The sequence below is a fragment of the Salvelinus fontinalis genome, chromosome 30 (assembly GCF_029448725.1).
Source record: "Salvelinus fontinalis isolate EN_2023a chromosome 30, ASM2944872v1, whole genome shotgun sequence".
NCBI lineage: Eukaryota > Metazoa > Chordata > Actinopteri > Salmoniformes > Salmonidae > Salvelinus > Salvelinus fontinalis.
This window is the reverse complement of record NC_074694.1, coordinates 32,777,633-32,800,067: the sequence shown is the minus strand read 5'-3', so window position 1 is coordinate 32,800,067 and position 22,435 is coordinate 32,777,633. Positions and strand designations below refer to the sequence as shown.

The 22,435-nt window shown below is 41.3% G+C and overlaps 1 protein-coding gene across 5 annotated transcripts in view; it reads left to right on the top strand.

Moving 5' to 3' along the window:
- The window catches only part of ca10a (carbonic anhydrase Xa), a 332,936-nt gene extending 317,886 nt beyond the window's left edge, over positions 1-15,050 (top strand). For 2 of the 5 annotated variants that reach the window (XM_055890535.1, XM_055890533.1), the window contains 5 exons: positions 1,603-1,698; positions 8,177-8,249; positions 9,701-9,855; positions 12,447-12,621; positions 14,129-15,050. In XM_055890535.1, the coding sequence (XP_055746510.1) occupies positions 1,603-1,698; positions 8,177-8,249; positions 9,701-9,855; positions 12,447-12,621; positions 14,129-14,151 (522 nt within the window). In that variant the 3' untranslated portion in view covers positions 14,152-15,050. Of the gene's footprint in view, positions 1-1,602; positions 1,699-8,176; positions 8,250-9,700; positions 9,856-12,446; positions 12,622-12,991; positions 13,065-14,128 lie in introns of those variants that run through there. The other 3 variants (XM_055890531.1, XM_055890534.1, XM_055890532.1) reach the window with 2 other exon arrangements.
- Positions 15,051-22,435: the final 7,385 nt, after the last annotated feature.

Below are 22,435 nucleotides of genomic sequence, written 5' to 3'. Positions count from 1 at the left end.
ATGCATGCCTGTTTGTGTGTGTAAGGTCATGGTTATTATTTTACTCTTTTACCCCATCCTTTGTCTGTTTCTCTCCCCTTTCACTCTTTTCCTCTCATTCCCTGTCATTACTACTTTCCCAGCCCTTCAGTCTGTCTGTGTGTTGCTCTTGGCAGTGTCTGTGATGTAACTCCTCTACAGCTCAGCCAGGCCTTCACCTCTCGCAAACTAAACTTTCTACCAATCTCCTGCTGGGGGAGTTGGGGAGCCTAGTCTCTCTCTCTCTCGCTCTCGCTCTCTCTCTCTCTCGCTCTCTCGCTCTCTCGCTCTCTCGCTCTCTCGCTCTCGCTCTCTCTCTCTCTCTCTCTCTCTCTCTCTCTCTCTCTCTCTTTCTCGCTCTCGCTCTCGCTCTCTCTCTCTCTCATCAAATCAGCGTGGCTCCTAATCACTTCCCATCACCTTGATTATTTTTATAGTTGAACTGTCGCTCTGCGGCTCCCCGTTAGAGTTCTGCTTAATTACTATCCTCTGACAATTTGTTTATTTATATTGCTGCCTGCCACCATGCCGGGAAAGGGGAGAAAGAGGGAGAACGATCTGTGAAAATGTCAATTTCTTAGTTATTTGTAATCAGATCAGGAATGATTCATTTGTAGTTGACATAATATTACATTCAAATAAAGATAATATGATGTCCTCATATGTAATTCTGTATTCAAACATGTATCGGACTACGCCATAAGTAGTCTACTCTTTATGGTGTGATGGAAGATGGAAGGGGGCTGAAACATTTGAGAAATTATTATATTAGAAAAGGGTATTATTGTCATTATTGTTTAGCTTATCATTCAAACTGAATCCTTCTTGAGTCCTAGGCATATATGTGATGAAAGAAACAACCACTAAACTTTTTATAGGTTAGAAATGCAACATGACTAGAGACTCAGACAACAACCAAACACGGACTCAAGGTCCAGCAACAATACCGCTAACTCAAGAAAGTCTGAGGAGAGGTCAGGAAGAATGTATGGGGTAGAATCAACTTCTGAATACCCTTTGTTGATCTGCAAACACACAGCATCTTTCCACTTAGTGCAAGATTCAAGAGAAGTAGAAAATATGGGAAGTAACAGTATTGTGTGAGAACTTTCTCTGCAGTTCCTTTGGGTTTCAGAGACATTTGGTGAAAGACAGTGTGGGCTTCTCTTTGAATAGTTGTTATTGTATAGGTCACAAGTTGAGCTAGCTGTGCATAGACACAGCCCACATAAACACATCATTAAGAACCTGTAGAACCATAAAGGTGTGGGTAGAACTTTACTGACACCTTCCTCGACACGACTTCAAAAGGCTGACAAAACAGAAGATATGAACAGTGGAAGCCAACCAACCCTGGTCTCTGAAGAGTTTGTAGGTGTGAAGTGCGTTTGTTTAAGACATAACTGATTCGTCTTTGCTCAGCACAACTTTATCATGTGGAAAAAGCTATGTTAGTGCTGGGCTTGAACAGAAGCCTCTACACTGGAGCTCCTCAAGACCAGACCCGATGACCATTAATACAGTCTATGTGTGTGAGGCCACTTGAGAGAGATGTTTTCCTGACATTTGTTTTTTCATCTCCAGGTTCAACTTATACACTACAACCACGAGCTGTATACAAACTACACAGAGGCAGCCAAGAGCCCCAACGGACTGGTCATAGTGTCTATATTTATGAAGGTGGGTATGGCATTCTCACAACTCCAACGTTGACCTCACAATGGGCCTCAATGTATCAATTGTGAGAAGCTTGAATTTGTATGTAAAGTCTTCTTCATATGAACGTGTGAAAAGACAAATAGAGACTATTATGCAGCAAAGATCATTATTTTCAAAGAAACTACAGTGTGATTTACCCGAGGACATCCATTCGAGTTGTGAATAGGCTCCTGTGGATTTACCTGCGGGCTAATTAACTTGGCACAGTGTCACGTTGCATCAGTTCCAGATTCACAGTGTAATTATCTCTCAGATATGGGCAAAAGATAGATCTTGTTACAAATACAAAATACCAAACAGACCAATGTATCAAAATCAAGTACAAGATACTTTTGCAAAGTATTGTATCTAGATAAAATGCAGCTATTTCAGGTATACATTAGCAAGTAGACTGTAACAAAAAAAAAAATGTTTTACTCGCTATGACTGGTAGCATAGCAGGTATTGTAGGGCACTATGGAACATTCTGGATCATGAGGGAACGAGGTCCAATCCTGTTGAAGGCACACTATTTTGAAAATTGTTTTATGTGAAACCACACTTTCTTCAGCACTGTTGTTCAAATAATGTGTTTTATTTAGTATAGTACAAGCTTCTGTCTTAAGCATCCTAAATAATGTAATAGATTCCGTTTTTGAAGAATAGTAAACTTGAAAGCAAAAAAGTGAAGAATGACGTAAGATGGAAACCTGGTATTCCAACTTATTATAGGCTACTAAAGACAACAACTTATCGCTGCCCCATGGTAGTTTTGATAAAAACAGTTTAAAAAAAACATCTATCTGATCACCACATGCTGCTATTTATTGCTGACCAGCACACGTCACCAATGTGCACTGTTAACCGATAATGAAGCTCTGAATAATGAACCGTTTTCTGCACAATTTGGTGAAAGCATCAGTTCCCCAACACTAGTGTTTATTCGTTAAGCTAAACCAGGTGTCCTAGCTCTGGAACGGCTGGATGTCCCCGAGGAGAGAATTGAGAACTACTAACTTAATCAACCGTTCGCAATTAACGTGAATTTTTCACAAAACACAGTCACTGGCCATAGAGATATATATCATGTATAACACAACAGATTAGATCAACTGGAATGACAATCTCACTCACAGTTGCACAAAAAGAGCTGTGACCAAACCACGCCCCAAAATATTTGAATGAGCCACATGTGTAGTGGTAGAAGTTGTAATTTGAGCTGTCACCACTCACTCCCACCACTATAACAGACAGAGAGGTACGTCATCCTGAAATCAATCAACACTTCACCCTCTCATCCACTCCAGTTCTTCTCAGCCTGCCCCTCCCTGGTAATGATGCCAAAATCCAGCCATCTTGAAGTAGCTTGTTTAACTAAGGCTCTCAGACGAGTCCTGTCTCATTGTTATAGCCACTGAAGAGATGGGAAGTGAGGGTGTCCTTCAGTATCGCAAGGAACCAATTTCTGGTTTCCAGGGGACCATTCACACCTGTGCACACACCGTGTTACCCTTTCAGGAACTCAGACTGCCAGTAAGAGTTTCCTTCGGTCGTCAGTGTCCTGAGCTGCCATCAGAAATGACAATTGGGGACTGTAATTGTGTGGGATCACCTGTGGAAACAGACTCCCAATGGAGGAGGACATAGTGAAGCTGTGGAGATAGACACTAAATGGAGATTGAGTCACCTTCAGCATGGGCCATATCTACCCGGCAAAGTTTTGTCAATTGTAATTGACTATCTAGGTTGTGACTGTGTTGAATTGACGTCAAGCCATATTGTTTTACTTTTACTTCACACATTAGAGAGTACTCTCTAGTTACATCCTGCAGAATACCCCCTAGGTGCCTTCTCCAATAAGAGAGAAAGAAAGACTCCATGCACATCTGTTTAGAGAGAGAGAGAGAGGCTGCATGCCTCCAGAGCAGGTCAAAAAAAGGAAGTCATTTGCAATGTTGCAACGAGGAACATCCATTTCTTTTTCATCACTTTGCCACCAAGACATCTTGACAATTAGATTTGTGAGGAGGAGTGCATATGGAGGACGGGCTAGGATGCTGGGGCTGGGGACAAAGAGGGCTCATCTTTAACTGAGAAGTGTGTTCCAAGCTGACTGTGGGCACCTGGGTGTTTAGACTGCAGTTAGGGCACTACAGGACAGCTAAAAGCAGTTAGGGCACTACAGGACAGCTAAAAGCAGTTAGGGCACTACAGGACAGCTAAAAGCAGTTAGGGCACTACAGGACAGCTAAAAGCAGGTAGGGCACTACAGGACAGCTAAAAGCAGTTAGGGCACTACAGGACAGCTAAAAGCAGTTAGGGCACTACAGGACAGCTAAAAGCAGGTAGGGCACTACAGGACAGCTAAAAGCAGTTAGGGCACTACAGGACAGCTAAAAGCAGTTAGGGCACTACAGGACAGCTAAAAGCAGGTAGGGCACTACAGGACAGCTAAAAGCAGTTAGGGCACTACAGGACAGCTAAAAGCAGTTAGGGCACTACAGGACAGCTAAAAGCAGTTAGGGCACTACAGGACAGCTAAAAGCAGTTAGGGCACTACAGGACAGCTAAAAGCAGTTAGGGCACTACAGGACAGCTAAAAGCAGTTAGGGCACTACAGGACAGCTAAAAGCAGTTAGGGCACTACAGGACAGCTAAAAGCAGTTAGGGCACTACAGGACAGCTAAAAGCAGGTAGGGCACTACAGGACAGCTAAAAGCAGTTAGGGCACTACAGGACAGCTAAAAGCAGTTAGGGCACTACAGGACAGCTAAAAGCAGTTAGGGCACTACAGGACAGCTAAAAGCAGTTAGGGCACTACAGGACAGCTAAAAGCAGTTAGGGCACTACAGGACAGCTAAAAGCAGTTAGGGCACTACAGGACAGCTAAAAGCAGTTAGGGCACTACAGGACAGCTAAAAGCAGGTAGGGCACTACAGGACAGCTAAAAGCAGGTAGGGCACTACAGGACAGCTAAAAGCAGGTAGGGCACTACAGGACAGCTAAAAGCAGGTAGGGCACTACAGGACAGCTAAAAGCAGGTAGGGCACTACAGGACAGCTAAAAGCAGGTAGGGCACTACAGGACAGCTAAAAGCAGGTAGGGCACTACAGGACAGCTAAAAGCAGTTAGGGCACTACAGGACAGCTAAAAGCAGGTAGGGCACTACAGGACAGCTAAAAGCAGGTAGGGCACTACAGGACAGCTAAAAGCAGGTAGGGCACTACAGGACAGCTAAAAGCAGGTAGGGCACTACAGGACAGCTAAAAGCAGGTAGGGCACTACAGGACAGCTAAAAGCAGCTCAGGCCCAGCTAGCACATAATGTTCTAAGAACCATATTTTTCTTAGAGCTTGGTGAGAGAGAGAACATGTGTTCAGAGAACATTAAGAAACAGTGTTCATTTGTTGGAATTCCAGTACTTCAGCATAACGTTTTATGCAGGTTTCTTCATGGTTCTATTTAAAGTCATGTTCTCAGAACATTAAGCAAACACAAGAAGACATAAGTAACTAGGGCTGTAACCGTACACGTATTCATACCAAACCGTTCGGTACGGGGCATTCGGTTCGAACTGTGAACCAGATTGAATACATCATAAAAAATAAAAAATTAGCAGCCTATGCTGCATTGTATGCCATTGCCTCGTTAGTAGATCTGAGCTGAAAAAACACCAGGCTATTCCATTAAAACTACTACAGCCTATGCACATGTTGCAATCAAAATTTGAATCTTAAATGTCGGAATTCAAATGACCCTTTTGTGAAGATCAGCGGGGAACAGTAGAGAGCAAGGGGTGGGATCGATAAACCAGATTTGGAGGATCCTCCATTATGGTTTCAATCTCCAGTTTGGGAACATTTTGGCTTCACAGTCGATTACAATGACGATGGACAGAGAGTTGTGGATAAAAAGTGTATAGTATGTTCTCCACTGCTCAATGAAAATAGCTTATGCTGAGTGGAACATGTGACTTGTTGTTGTTTTCGGCCAATCACAAGTCATCAACGCACCACTACAGTTATAAAGCCTCTGTGTGTGGCAAAGCAAGTTAGGAGATTATCTCATCAATGGAAGATGGATGTAACCACGCTACATCCGGCTTCTTCACCTGCAGGATCATCTGAGATGGGATGGAGGGGTGCTGAGGAGAATTTCTGTCTGTAATAAAAAAATAAAAAATAAATCTGATTGGCTGCACCCATGGCTGCACCCTTGCCCAGTCGTGAAATCCATAGATTAGGGCCTAATGAATTAATTTCAATTGACCGATTTCCTTATATGAACTGTAACTCAGGAAAATCTTTCAACTTGTTGCATTCATATCTTTGTTCAGTATAGGTAAGATCTTGTTGTTATGGAAAGGATAATGCCTTCTATTTGTGGAAAAATCACCCTGATTAACTCTTTAGTCACATCCCAGTTTACATATTTGCTTATGGCCCTTCCTACACCAAACTATTTGATTTTTAAATTAAAAGAGCAAAAAATATTCAATTTTATTTGGAACGCCAAGTCAGACAAAATTAAACGGGCCTATTTATATAATAAATAAGAATTCGGAAGGCAGAACTGATGAGATATTAAAGCATTAGACTCATTAAAGGCTTCCATCAATCAAAGCTATACTTAAATCTGAACTGGTTCTCTAGCAGATTAGTAAGAATGTCTAACCCCTTGTTCAAGAATGGCCTTTTTCCCTTTATTCAGATTACAACCTCTCACTTTAGGTTATTTGAAAATGTAATAATTTCCAAAATATAGCTTTTTTTAAAAACAAGCCATAGAAAGTTAGTTGCAATTTCAGTTTAATCCACCAGAAAAGACAGAACAAATATTATAACAAATAATAAAATATCGTTATTTTTATTGTAATCTTTGTAAATTATATCATAAATAGGACTAGTTATGTCACAATGCAGCTAACAAAAATAAATAGAAATGTCTGCTCCATCCAAAATTACAACCAACTAATTGCAGCATTACCGCAAAAATGGAAGAGGCAAGTGGAAGGGGGAGAAAGTAAGGAATTGTTCGGTCGGCTCTGCATTAAAGACCAAAATTGGTTGAAGAAAATTGTGGAAAAAAGAAAGTATACCAGTTTCATTTAAGGACAGCTGTGCCATACAGATTGCAAAATAGTTGAGAAGAGATTTTCAATGATCTGGTTTAATGATACAAAATCGACGCCGGATTCAAAACTTTGACTTTTTTAATTTAAACTATTATACAATATTCTTGCAACCAATAATGTTATATGTATGGGAAATACAACCATCCCAGCTCTACACATTGTGCTGTGAAGAGACAGAATCAGTAGATAATTAGTTTTTGGTACTGTCCATATGTAGCTTGTTTTTGGTCTCAGGTTTAGGAATGGCTGGAATTGCAACAATGCTCAGGAATTGCAACATTTACCTGGAGTTAACTCTGCAAATAGCACTACTGGGCATAGTCTGAATAGTCATAGTCAATCGATCAATAATATAATATTACTCTTAGCAAAAATGCTTCTTTAATTTACAATCTGTAGAAATTATGAGAGTAGAAAGTTCACAATTGAAAATGTATGGCAAAACTGGATGGTCTTCAGAGACAGATGAGAGGGGTTGAGTGGAGCTGAAGGATGGGACTAAAAACAAACAAAAGATAACTATTGTAAAATATACTGTGTCCGTAAAATGTATATAGTATGTATGAGCTGGAAGTAGAAGCCAAAGTGTTGTTGTACATTAGTTTACTCCAATTAGGGGAGGAGAGGTAGGATTAGGGAAAAATAATAGAGGAAAATAGAAAACAATATATACAATATACAGTACCAGTCAAAAGTTTGGACACGCCTACTCATTCAAGGGTGTGCAAAGCTGTCATCAAGGCAAAGGGTGGCTACTTTGAAGAATCTCAAATATAAAATATAATTTGATTTGTTTACCACTTTTTGGGTTACTACATGATTCCATATGTGTTATTTCATAGTGTTGATGTCTTCTATTACAATGTAGAAAAACAAAGATCCTGGAATGAGTAGGTGTGTCCAAACTTTTGACTGGTACTGTATATATATATATATATACATACACACACATATATATGGGGGATTGGAACTGATGCAGACAATTACATTGATGGAAGACACAATTTATTTGCAATATTAAAGCTGATCCACTCCCTAAAAAAATAAAGCTAAGTAAAGGTGTTGACCCTCCAAGTCTATCAAGACAACTGGAACACTGGCCTAGCCACTCTTAAATATCACCTGGGCAAGCGCAGGTGAAACGCCTTCCGACTAACGAGATGGACAAGCCAGCACAGGTGTAACACATACTGACTAACAAGGTGACACCAATCGGTGCGCCCAAACTGCTAAAGTGATATACAGTACGTGCTAAAGTCAAACCTTAAAAAATAAATGGAAAAAACGAAACCTGTAACAGTGACTCTTTCTTCTATTGTATTCCAGATTGCGGAGACTTCAAATGCATTCCTGAATCGAATGTTGAACAGGGACACCATCACAAGAATAACATATAAAAGTAAGTAGAAATGCACATGTAGACTATAATGGAAAACACATTGGAAAGTCAAAGAGTAGCTACAGAATCCGCAGTAGACAGGTCCTTCCTCCAGAAGGCTACCAGGCAGAGGCAACTAGGGCTGCTGGATAGCCATATTGGAAATGGCTGCTGAGATCATCTGGGGCAACGGTTGAGAAGAGAGGCCCATAATTGGAGTAATGGGATTGAGAAGAGACTGAATAAACACAGTGACCCCCAGTGGATTGGAGGTCTCAGAAGCTGTCATAAACACACACACACACAGACACACACCGCCCCCTCAACCTCAGGAGTCCTCCGGCATACCCTTCTCTCAGCCTGCAGCTCTGCTTTCCCAGGCCATGTCATTTTCAAATCCCTCTCCACGCATCCACTCACATGCACACCCACACACACAGCATCCGAACGGAATTATTCATGCCTACACGGCTACCAGAGATGTGTGATAGCGGAGCTGGAGTAACAGGACTGCAGGGGCAGCTTTAGTGAGGTGGTAATGGAATAGAACATGATTGATGTTCACAGATTAAGGATTGGCTTTTTTGTTTTTCTTTACCTTTCAGGATGTCTATATCTTACCTGTAGGGTAGGGGCTGGTGAGCATGCTGATGTTTGTTGTTCTAGTCTAGATAGATACGCTGTGTGAATGTGAATAGCATCTAAAGTCCTAGTGCCAGTCTACATTAGCATAGAGGGAGCAGCTACTGTGACCTCGTCACAACAAACAAAGTGCAATTGGCTCCCATTTATTATAAACTGAAACCACAACAGATGACAACATATTGAGAGTGTGTTAGCGGAGTGTGGAGAGATAGAGAGAGACCAAGGGAGAGATGGAGACAGAGATGGAAAGAGAGAGAGAATGATGGAGAGAGGGGTGGACAGACAGAGAGAGCGAGCGAGGAGGGGAGAGCGAGAGAGAGATGCAGTAATTCTAATTACATTCCTGACGAGGGAAGTACTTTGCATAAAAGGGGTTTGTGATGCAGTCTGCTATACCAACAGCCTGTCAAACAGTTGGAGGGAAACCAGCTCAATGTGAAATGAGCAACCTGCAAAACTTGTACATGCAAATGACAAACATGCTGGTTAGAGTGGATGTAATGTAATGTGTTTTGAGACTGGAAGACAAATATGTAATGTAAATTCAAAACAAAATTAGCTTGAGAGGACATGAAATGTGATTGATACAAGTCTACAAAACAGTGTTCTACAATTCTGGAACTAGGGACTCACAGGAGGTGCAGGTTTTTGTTCCAGCCTAGCACAAATGCATCTAATTCAACTAATAAGTGCTTGGGTTGGACCTGAGCTAGGACACAAGCATGCTCACCCTGTAGCTCTCCAGGCCCAGGACTGAAGAAATCTGCTATAATGACATATTAAGATGTTTTATTGAATTCTAACCTGTCTATCTTGCCCATCTCCAGATGATGCGTATCTACTGACAGGCCTGAACATCGAGGAGATTTACCCAGAAACCTCTAGTTTTATCACGTACGACGGGTCCATGACCATCCCGCCGTGCTTTGAGACGGCCACGTGGATCCTGATGAATAAGCCAGTGTACATCACACGGATGCAGGTGTGTCTCTACAGTAGCTCCTTACTGCTTAGATACTCTTGGGGAAAAAAGTGTTCTTTGAGGAGGGATAGGGTTCTACCAAGAACTGTTTTCATCCTAAGATCCATTTTTTAAATAAAGTGTGTTTACCTCAGTGTTCAAAATTTAACATCAGGAGTTTGAATAATCGGATCAATTTAAAAAGATAGATGTGAAAATGTATTAAACTGTACCTATGGGTACAATATTTCTACAAGAATCAGGTATTCCCATTGTACATATACAGTACTGACATAGTTGATATCTTTGCCATTGCTATCTTTCAAATAAGTATTGTCTGTGATTTTATTGAGCAGAGAATAGAAGAATAGAAGGGAGTCTGAGTGAACTAACTCTGTAAGATGATGTAAAAAAAAAAAAAAAACTTGTAATTTTTACTCTTTCTAGAGAAAAACACTCAAAACCACACCCATCATTATTACAAACATGCTTTATTTCAGGTTCATTTTCAGAATTGGTTGTTTCAATATCTGTGTTTTTGCATGGACATTGATTGGTTGGTTAATATTATGCTACACAAAGATAAATAACATATATATTTTTATAAACTAATCCAATCTGTTAGTAGTTGGATTTATTGCACCCGGAACAACTGAGATGGTTGTTCCAGTTTAGGTGATTTCGGTAGTCTCCATTAGCAATCTTCTCTATCCTAGCAGTCATTCTTAATGCAGGTTGCGGGTAATTAAAAGTTTAAATTGCTGCATATCCTAACTCTGGTTGGATTCCAATAGGAATTACACAACACTTTCAAATCAAATTGTATTGGTCACATATACGTGTTTAGCAGATGTTATTGCGGGTGTTATAGAAATGCTTGTGTTTCTAGCTCCAACAGTGCAGTAATATCTAACAAGTGATATCTAAGAATTCCACAACATATACCTAATACACGCAAATCTAAGTAAAGGATTGGAATTAAGAATATATAAAATTTGCGACCAAGCTTTAACTTCTTGACTGATGTCTTGAGATGTTGCCGCAATACATCCACATCATTTTCCTCTTCGTGATGCCATGTATTTTGTGAAGTGCACCAGTCCCTCCTGCAGCAAAGCACCCCCACAACATGATGCTGCCACGCTTCATCAATGGGATGGTGTTCTTCAGCTTGCAAGCCTCCCCATTTTTCCTCCAAACATAACGATGGTCATTATGGCCAAACAGTTATATTTTTGTTTCATCAGACCAGAGGACATTTCTCCACAAAGTACGATCTTTGTCCCCATGTGCAGTTATAAAGCGTAGTCTGGCTTTTTTATGGCGGTTTTGGAGCAGTGGCTTCTTCCTTGCTAAGCGGTCTTTAAGGTTATGTTGATATAGGACTTGTTTTACTGTGGATATAGATACTTTTGTACCGGTTTCCTCCAGCATCTTCACAAGGTCCATTGCTGATGTTCTGGGATTGATTTGCACTTTTCGCACCAAAGTACGTTCATCTCTAGGAGACAGAACGCGTCTCCTTCCTGAGCGGTATGACGGCAGCGTGGTCCCATGGTGTTTATACTTGGGTACTATTGTTTGTACAGATGAACGTGGTACCTTCAGTCGTTTGGAAATAGCTCCCAAGGATGAACCAGACTTGTGGAGGTCTACAATCTTTTTTCTGAGGCCTTGGCTGATTTCTTTAGATTTTCCCATGGTGTCAAGCAAAGGGGCCCTGAGTTTGAAGGTAGGCCTTGAAATACATCCACAGGTACACCTCCAATTGACTTAAATTATGTCAATTAGCCTATCAGAAGCTTCTAAAGCCATCCAAGCTGTTTAAAGGCACAGTCAACTTAGTGTATGTAAACGTCTGGCACACTGGAATTGTGACACAGTGAATTATAAGTGAAGTAATCTGTCTGTAAACAATTGTTGGAAAAATGACTTGTCATGCACGAAGTTGTTGTCCTAACCGACTTGCCAAAACTATTGTTTGTTAACAAGAAATTTGTGGAGTGGTTGAAAAACGAGTTTTAATGACTCCAACCTAAGTGTATGTAAACTTCCGACTTCAACCTTATTCCAATCAGCGTGGGCAAAGCAGTCCTGTAGCATAATCTCTGATTCTGATGACCATTTCTCAACGAGGCGAGTCACGGGTTCTTCCTGTTTGAGCTACTGCTTGTTAACAGAAAGCAGGAGTACTGAGTTATGACCTGATTTTCCAATTGGCGGACGAGGGAGGGCCTTGTATGCTTGCTTGTGGGTAGAGTAACAGTGAGGTAGAGAACCCTCTGCAAAGGGTTCTACCTAGCACTAAAAAGGGTTCCACTATATGGTTCTACTTAGCCATTTTTATATCTAAGAGTGTACATAAGACTGTCGGACAGCAATTATGTTCCTCCACATTGATTTTTCTCCCATTAATACTGAAATAAAGTCCCTTTTCTTCACTTCTGTTCCACTCTCTTCTCTTCTTTTCTTTTTGTTTCTCCTCTGCGCTGCTCTGCTCTGCTTTGCTCTCCTCTCCTCTTGCTCCTTCCATTACATACTCTTCCTTTCCATCTTCCACCCCTCTTTTTGTTGATGAATCCCCCGTCCCTCTCGTCCTCTCTCCCCTATAGATGCACTCCTTACGGCTGTTGAGTCAGAACCAGCCGTCTCAGATCTTCCTGAGTATGAGCGACAACGTTCGCCCGGTTCAACCGCTGAACAACCGCTGCATCCGGACCAACATCAACTTCAGCATGCAGGGCAAAGACTGTCCCAACAACAGGGCCCAGAAGCTCCAGTACCGAGGTAAACACTGCTCCAGTCCTCCCACCACCGCCATTTTGTTAGCAATGTATTTAGGTCCGACTAGCAGACGTATACAAAATGGCGGTGAAGGACTCATGGACATTTACCTTGGTCATTTTCTAAATGTGTGCTTGTGACCCTCATAACGGGATTAACTACCTAAAGCATAGTCTTCTGCCTTAACTTTTATAGATTTTAAAGAGTGATTGTACATTACTTATAGTGATATTAGAGTAATACTTCCAAAACAAATGTTGGAACGGCGGAATGTGTGAGCCCTACTTCATAACTACAAAGCCAGCTCAGCATCTCAGTGCTATTCAGGGACTCTGCATGCAGTCTGTTTACCATCTCCTCTCCTCTGTTTCAGCCAATATATCTGGGCAACTGCTGCACAAAATGTGAATTTTACACCTGAAGCGTAAATACAGTGAGGGCAAGAGGTAACCCCATTATTCATTGTATTATTTTTCCAGGATCTACTGTAATGTAGCCAGACTGTTCTTTTCTCTTATCCTCTTATCCTCGCTCTCAGATGAAATTCTTATTCTGTGCAGCAGTTGTTGAGAGATTGAAACACACACACACAAATACACACACACAAATGTGAGTACACATACACACACTTTTACCCACACACATTTACCCACACACACACACCCCTACTGTACCCTTCCAACACACCCCCAGAGAGTAAACAGAAGCAGTACAATAGCAGCAGGGCTGTCTCGTCTTTAATTACACTAGTTGTACTTGTTTAAAGATGTAAATATCTCCAAGGTGAGGCAGAAGGGGAATAAAGTATAATTTAAATGGGAAATGGATCTAATTGGTTATTCATCTAAGGTTAAACCTTGAAGGCAGAGGAAACTCAGCCCCCTCACAGCTAGGTCAGTGGGCTAATTGAATGGGAAATGTGTATTGGTTTGCTAGCAGAATGCTAACAGATACTGCAGAAATTCTGTTATTTAGCATACATTGCTAATTTTAACATAAGATAATACGAATTTGGTGGGTGCTTATATTTGCTCTAATTCACGCAAGTGAATTGGGAATGTGTTTTTTGCGTATCCCATCTCTCCCCGAGACGCCCTCGGAGAGTGGAGCCAGAGTCACATGGACACCACCCTTATATCTAAATCTATATATCTCTGTGGTGCTGGGAATCAAATAAATAAAAACACTACTTGACCATTTACTAATAGAAATGTCTCCCATACTTTTTACATATACACACGACATGTTCAGTGTTTCATGGTCAAGGCTACTTCATTTACTTGACATGCATAATTGTGTCTTCCGGTAGAGTATACTATTTTATTGATAATAATCCTAACAATGCATTCTGGCCTCAATCCTAACAACGTGTTGGCATGTTATGATGAATGTTATAGAAGCTGCTGGGTAGCCAGGATAGAAAGGGGTCCACGCTAGATGTGTATTTTGTGTAAAGTGCATATACAGTAAAGTTGTGTTCTTCTCACCCTGTCCCTCTCCTCTCTTCCAGTGAATGAGTGGCTGCTAAAGTAGTCTCCCTTGGATGAGCACAGAAACAAGAGTCAAAGACAGACAGAAAGAGAGAGAGAGGAACGAGAGAAGGAAGTAAACAACTGGAGTCCGACCAAGGCTGCATCCCATCTAAGATTATTTCATGGCATTGTAAAAAGAGAAAAAAGAAACTGAACATAACCAAGTAAAATACTTTGCGTTGCTTTGCAAAGAGACTACTACTTTTCATACGTACATCGACAACTATTTGTCCAACACATGCTAACTAACACACCCAGTACAAATATATCTATTACGAAACCTGTTTTGATACTGATACTTTTTTGGGAGATAAAAAAATACGTTGAAAACATACAAAAACACGGAAGCATTTCTTTCGTAAAGCCTCTTCACATGGACTGATTGGGACTTTTAGCCTTTGTACATAGACACCTTGCTACCAGGGGGATCTTAAGGACTTATTAAGACACTGCCCCTAGTGGTGCAGACAGAGAAGGTATGCAAGGCTCATAGCTGTATCGTCATCACCGTCACCTACAAGGCATGCCGACTGCAACAACCCAAGAGAGCGAGACCTTACATTCTTGCCTTGTAACAGTAGGTCATTACAAAAGGAAAAACGGGAAAGGAGCTTCTGTCTAAGGGATGAACCGATGCGTGTCTCGGCCTTTGTTGTACATAGTATAATTATCAGTACTGCTGAAAAACCGAATATGTAAAGAAAAATACAAAAACATTTAAAAAATATATTAAGAGGATTAAAAAAGAGATGACAAACTTGAGTATTTTAAACGCTTGGCACACTGAATTCTGGAAGCAGTTCTGAGCTGAAGCCTTTTCTTTCAGTTTTATTGTTTACAAGGGTCATACACTGTGTTTAAGTAATGTTATCAGCCCAATAAATGTGTCTGGAAAGTTCACTTTGGAAAATATGCTTCACTTTACACTGTTGTTTCGGTGTGCTTATTACATTGTTGCTAATGTACCGGGCTTTGTGCCAAGTTATTCAATGGTGTTAACGTGGATAAGCTGTGCACATTGGTGAGCGAGCAGACCGGTCTCAACTACAGCAAGAAGCTATACGTCCTGCCCCCTCCTTTTTGATGCTGAGCGTGCTGTGAGTATCATATTTCTGTCTGACGTCTCACACAAGGTACCAGACACCTAACAATCAAGCTAGTACATAGGAAATGATACAGTGCTATGTAAAACAGATTGGCCATGCCTTAGAAAGGTTGATGCTGAAAGGTTTTATTCAAAGAGATAGGCATGGAAGCATTGAGGGTTAATCAGGATGCAACAATTCCACCAATTCTTTCAATATTCCATAAAATAGGCAAACCATTAACAATGTTCCCTCAGAGTATTGAGAATCATTTTACCTGTACATGCAACACTATCCTATCTGTGTTCTTAGATAAATAGTCGGTTGTGAGTTAGTAACGGGATTGAACTGTTTGTTTGTGGATAAACCTTTAGTGGGTGCCTCAATGGTTAGTAGCTTAAGGCTAGTTACATAAAGAAAACGCAATCGAAAATGCAATTGTAGAATCAACCTGACTAACTTTCTGTTACAATTGAAAACCGCAACCAATGATAATGTAATTACCATTATATAACTTTTTATCCTCAAACAACTCAAAGGAGTTTGCGTGCGATAACAGAAAATAAAATCAGAGTATGTTGGCAAAATCCCTTTGCGCTCTCACTCTGTGTGGATGGTGTTGGACTCCTCTGTCATCTTAGGCTACTCCACCTGTAGCGAATCTCACGGAGACTAAGGTACAGCCACTCACACTTGTCATCGAAGCCCTCAGCCCCTGTAGAGGACAATGCCCTTGTTAGTCTCAGTGGAAGACAACAGAAGAATAACTACAGCACTTCACTGAATGAGACAGATAGGAAAATGACAGATACCAATATGTTACTTTGAAGTTTGACAGTGTTAATACACTCACTGCTTATTATGTATTTGTTCACAGCCTTCTAAGGTTTGAATCCCATCCTTCTAAGGTTTGAATCCCATCCTTCTAAGGTTTGAATCCCAGCCTTCTAAGGTTTGAATCCCAGCCTAAGGTTTGAATCCCAGCCTTCTAAGGTTTGAATCCCAGCCTTCTAAGGTTTGAATCCCAGCCTTCTAAGGTTTGAATCCCAGCTTTCTAAGGTTTGAATCCCAGCCTTCTAAGGTTTGAATCCCATCCTTCTAAGGTTTGAATCCCAGCCTTCTAAGGTTTGAATCCCATCATTCTAAGGTTTGAATCCCAGCCTTCTAAGGTTTGAATCCCAGCCTTCTAAGGTTTGAATCCCAGCCTTCTAAGGTTTGAATCCCAGCCTTCTAAGGTTTGAATCCCAGCCTTCTAAGGTTTGAATCCCAGCCTTCTAAGGTTTGAATCCCAGCCTTCTAAGGTTTGAATCCCAGCCTTCTAAGATTTGAATCCCAGCCTTCTAAGGTTTGAATCCCATCCTTCCAATGTTTGAATCCCAGCCTTCTAAGGCTTGAATCCCAGCTTAAGTGTCACCATGCAAGAACAAGTTTGTAATACGGACCTGCCTGAGAGTTCAGTGCCACAGTCTTCTCCCCCACTGCTGAGCTTTGACACTTTTGGACCAGAACCCTTCCACAGATGATCCATCAGTCCACACAAACGTCCCTTCCTGTCAAGAAGAACAGTTCAAAGTTGTCAACTTCTTGTTGAAGGGCAGTAGTAACATATCTAATGTCCAAATCAAAGAGGTATGAAATAAGACCTATCTGAGGAAAAGCTATTTGAGTGTGAAGGTTGTTTTACCTGTGCCATATTATTCAGTCCTACCCAGGCATAAGCAGAGAGGTTCTGGGTCTGCTTTACCATGGAAAGGAGAAGCTGTTATTCTTTCATTCTGTGGACAGCAGCTAGGGTACCGCCATCTCACTTGCAGTAATTCTAAATAAAGAAACATCCATTTTTACATTGATTTTGTGCAAGCTTTGACTATGTAGAAATTTGATCAGTAGATGTAATATAAAAAAAACAGGTCATTCTAAATGGAAGACCAATGTTGTTCGTTTCAATGCACTTTCAAAACGTCACCGTAAAGGGAAGTAATTTGATCATTTGATGCTCTGCAAGTGAGACACTTGCCAGTGCTTGCTGCCATCCCATTTGTTCTGCACCAATCGGTAGCAATGGGGTATCTTGCTGTCAGGTCCAGTACACCCACTTGGATAGATATCTGGAGAGAAAAAAAACGTATTTTAAATCCCTAGCTCAACACACAACTAACAGATTAGAACAGTCCGTTGAAAATACCGTCTGACAACTCCAAATAAACTGGATTCAAACGGGGTTGACCATTAGGGTGTCACAATGATGATCATGGGGGATTTTGGTGAACTCCAGTTCCTAGAAGGGTGAGAAGGACACAGGCAAGAACAGACACAGTCATGACTCCCATGGTGATGGATAGAAGATGGTGGTGGTCCTTTGGACTTCTATTGCAGTTCTTCCTATGAACACAATGACACCAAAAAGTGTATTACTCAGAAAACTGCTAACCTTATAAAAATGGTCAATAATGGTGGTGATAGTGTGATGGTTTGGGGATGCTTTGCTGCCTCAGGACCTGTGCGACTTGCCGTAATAGAAGGAACCATAATTTCAGAATTCGGATCTGTATCAGAGAATTCTACAGGAGAATGTCAGGCAATCCGTCTGTGAGCTGAAGCTGAAGTGCAGCTGTGTCATGCAGCAAGACAATGATCCAAAACACAATCAAGTCTACATGAAAATGGCTAAAAAGGAACACATTTCAAGTTTTGGAATGGCCTGGAGACCACAATCATGGTAAACGCTGCATATGTCATCTCAATCGGAAATTACCTTTGAATGGAGCATTGTCCAAATTCCCAAATCAGATTGAATCCTTGCCAAAATGTAAACTTTTTCTGGCATAGCTCTGTTGATGTCTCACTTTTTTTTTTAAACAATAGTTATACGTTTTTATAAAGTCATAAAGACCCTCACAAAAGTCAGAAGTAAGAAACTGAAGTGTCTTCAACCAGAAAGTTCACGTCTTTTCACTCAAAATGTAAGGCCTTACAAACAGACATTTGGGGAAGTACCACTAGGGATATTATCTGCAAGTCATATTACCATTGGAGAAAGTAATGATTGTGATCTGTAATGTCATTTGTTTTTGTATTTATTAAGGATCCCCATTAGTTCCTGCCTAGGCAGCAGCTACTCTTCCTGGTGTCCAGCAAGATTAAGGCAGTTATATACAATTTAAAATATTACATAACATTACATTACTTTTCACAACACATTAAGTGGGTTCCCTCAGGCCACTACTCTACTACCACATATCTACGAAGCAAAATTTATGTGTGTGTGTGTAGAGTGAGTGTCTTATCATGTGTATGTGTAAGTGTTTGCCTGTGTGTGTGTCTCTTCACAGTCCCCGCTGTTCCATAAGGTGTATTTTTCATCCTGTTTTTAAAATCTGATTCTACTGCTTGCATCAGTTACCTTATGTGGAATAGAGTACCATGTAACCATTGCTCTATGTAGAACTGTGTGCCTCCCATAGTCTGTTCTTAACTTGGAGATGGTGAAGAGACCTTTGGTGGCATGTCTTGTGGTGTATGCATGGATGTCCGAGTTGTGTGCTAGTTTTTTAAACAGACACCTTGGTGCATTCAGCATGTCAACACTTACAAGAACAAGTAAATTATGCAATCTCAATTTCACTTTCACTCCACACTGCCCTTTCCCACCTGGACAAAAGGAACACCTATGTGAGAATGCTGTTCGTTGACTACAGCTCAGCGTTCAACACCATAGTGCTCACAAAGCTCATCACTAAGCTAAGGACCCTGGGACCAAACACCTCACTCTGCAACTGGATCCTGGACTTTCTAACGGGCCGCACCGAGGTAGTAAGGGTAGGCAACAACACATCTGCCACGCTGATCGACGGGGCTGTAGTGGATCAGGTCGAGAGTTTCAAGTTCCTTGGTGTTCACATCACCAATAAACTATCATGGTCCAAACACACCAAGACAGTCATGAAGAGAGCATGACAACACCTTTCCCCCTCAGGAGAATGAAAAGATTTGGCATGGGTCCCCAGATCCTCAAAAAGTCCTACAGCTGCACCATTGAGAGTAGCCTGATCGGTTGCATCACCGCCTGGTATGGCAACTGCTCGACATCCGACCATAAGGCACTAGAGAGGGTAGTGCGTACATCCCAGTACATCACTGGGGCTAAGCTTCCTGCCATCCAGGACCTATATATTAGGTGGTGTCAAAGGAAGGCCCCCAAAAAATTGTCAAAGACTCCACACACCCTAGTCATAGACTGTTCTCTCTCCTACAGCATGGCAAGCGGTTCCAGAGTGCCAAGTCTAGGTCCAAAAGGCTTCTTAACAACTTCCAGCCCCAAGCCATAAGACTGCTGAACAATTAATAAAATGGACCCCGGACTATTTGCATTGACAACCCCCCCCCCCATCCTTTGTTTCTCCGTATACATTTAAGGGCCAGCCGTGCTGCCCTGTTCTGAGCCAATTGTAACTTTCCGAGGTGTCCCTTTATGGCACCGAACCACACGACTGAACAGTAGTCCAGGGAAGAGAAAACTAGGGCCTGTTGGATCTGTTTTGTTGATAGAATTGTTAAAAAGGCAGAGCAGCGCTTTATTATGGACAGACTTCTCCCAATCTTAGCTACTGTTGTATCAACATGTTTTGACCATGACTGTTTACAATCCAGAGTTACTCCAAGCACTTTAGTCACCTCAACTTGCTCAATTTCCACATTATTTATTACAAGATTTAGTTGAGGTTGCAATAAATAGTGGCAGAAGATCTATGGACAGATCCATGTGCCATGTGCCATGGCCAGTGCCTCTGTCTCCTGTATGCAGTTAACTGCTGATGTGATCTATTGTAAATCTGATTAGCATTCTGAGAAGGATACACAGGCCTGTCAACTCGTGGACACCCAGGTCATACATTTTTCAACCTGTCACATTACACATGAACCTTCATGTGGGAATAGTGCATATACCTCTCACAACCATTAGAAACAGGATATGCATTGGAGTTACAATGCATGTAGGCCTACATGTACACCCGAATTTCAAAACCAATGTGTGCGGGTTTAACCACAAATCATTCATTTGCTCTTTCGCAACCCAGTATCTCTACTTGTACATCATCATCTGCACATCTATCACTCCAGTGTTAATGCTAAATTGTAATTATTTCGCCTCTATGGCCTATTTATTGCCTTACCTCCCTAACCTTACTATATTTGCAAACACTGTACATAGATTTTCTATTGTGTTATTGACTGTACGTTTGTTTATGTGTAACTCTGTGTTGTTGTTTGTGTCGCACTGCTTTGCTCTATCTTGGCCAGGTCACAGTTGTAAATGTAAACTTGTTCTCAACTGGCCTACCTGGTTAAATAAAGGTTAAATAATAAAAAATAAAAAACATTTGGCTAAACAGTGGTAGACCTAATGTACTTTTTTATACAACCAACGTAGGTCTACCTAACAAAATTAGCTAATATTTTTCCCTTTTCCATGATGGATTGCAAAAAATAATTCACATAGGCCATACCTGTTTAACTAAAAAAATGTCTGCTTAAGTGGGCTCTCAAATCACAGTGCATCCCGGACTCAGGCGGTGTCTGATCACCACAAATTGGCCAGACTGAGAAGGCTCTCGAGATCCACGCAGGTGATCTGGATCATTAGGACGAGCGCTTCAAACAAGTGCTGCAGTTATTTTCACCTGTTGCTGCAAAACCGTCTGAATTCCTTAAATGATTCAGATCAGTTTTTCATTCAGCCTCATTGGCATTCATTTTAGTAAAGCTGTCACGACTTCCACCGAAGGTGGCTCCTCTCCCTGTTCGGGCGGTGCTCGGTGGTCGTCGTCACCGGGTAGCTGCCACCGATCCCTTTTTCCTTTCTGTTGGTTTTGTCTGATTGTTTTCACCTGTTGCTCATTTTGGTTCATTAGTTTGTCTATTTAAACTTATAGTGCGCGCTTACTGTCAGTATTTTCGCCTGCGTATTATGTTCTTCCCTGTTTCGGAGACATACGTGGTCGTTGGGCTTTGCCTGTTTGTTTGGCTAGACTACGCGAACTAAAACGTATTTCTTCGGAAGTTTGCTCTCTGCGCCTGACTCTACACGCACCACTCCTAGAAATACGGGACAAAAGCTTTGCCTCAGACATTTTGTGTATGAATAAAAGCAGGTAGGCATGATCCCCTACTGGTAGCTCAAAAGATGGAGCCAATTTTGTTACTGTCAAGGTGGCGTGTATAGTTTCAGCATAAACTGTGTGCGCTTTGAATTCATGGTTAACTGTGTAAATACAGTAGACTACAATGCACACTGAGCGTTGATCACACAGATAACAGAAGGCCTGTATGAAGACAGACTTAGACATTTAATATATACTGAACAAAAATATAAACCCAACATGTAAAGTGTTGGTTCTGTGTTTCATGAGCTGAAATAAATCCCAGATAGGTTTCATGCATACAAAAAGCTACTCTCAAATTGTGCACAAATTTGTTTACATCCCTAGTGAGCATTTCTCCTTTGCCAATATAATCCAGCCACCTGACAGGTGTGGCATATCAAGAAGCTCATTAAACAGCATAATCATTACACAGGTGCACCTTGTGCTGGGGACAAAGGGGGCAGGGCCAGATAGCAGCCCTAAGAAACCTGCCCAACACCCTGTTAAGACAGGTTAACATTAGTTTAGCAGCATAAAAAATTACAACTCCAAAGGATATGACTAGCATATGATTATTTCTTCCCCTGTAAGCATTCACTAATATAAAATTAAGTTTCAGTTTGGAGACTCAAGCCTAGTATACACCCAGCAGACTAATTGAAATGTAATTTAATGCCAATTGTCACAGCATGGCCACCATTACCTCTTATTCTAGCAACATTCCCATTTACAGACTATTGATGTAGTCAGTTCTACAACCCAGTAAACAAACATCAGGTTAGCATGGACTAGGACCCATTACACACAGGGCAGGTTGGGCAGAACCCCACCGGTTGAGACCCGCGTTTTTTGAATTATACAAGTTTTGGCATTAATACGTGTCACATATCAGTTTTCAAACAATGTAAAAAAATATATATATAATTGAGTTAATATAGCCGCATACAAACATGGTCTCTTTTTTGTTTTCTTGAGTAAGGCAGCTCCAAAATGGAGGTGTTTCAGCCTAGCTCAGTGCTTTCTGTCACTCATGGGGACCCTACTCAATCGCGAAGCT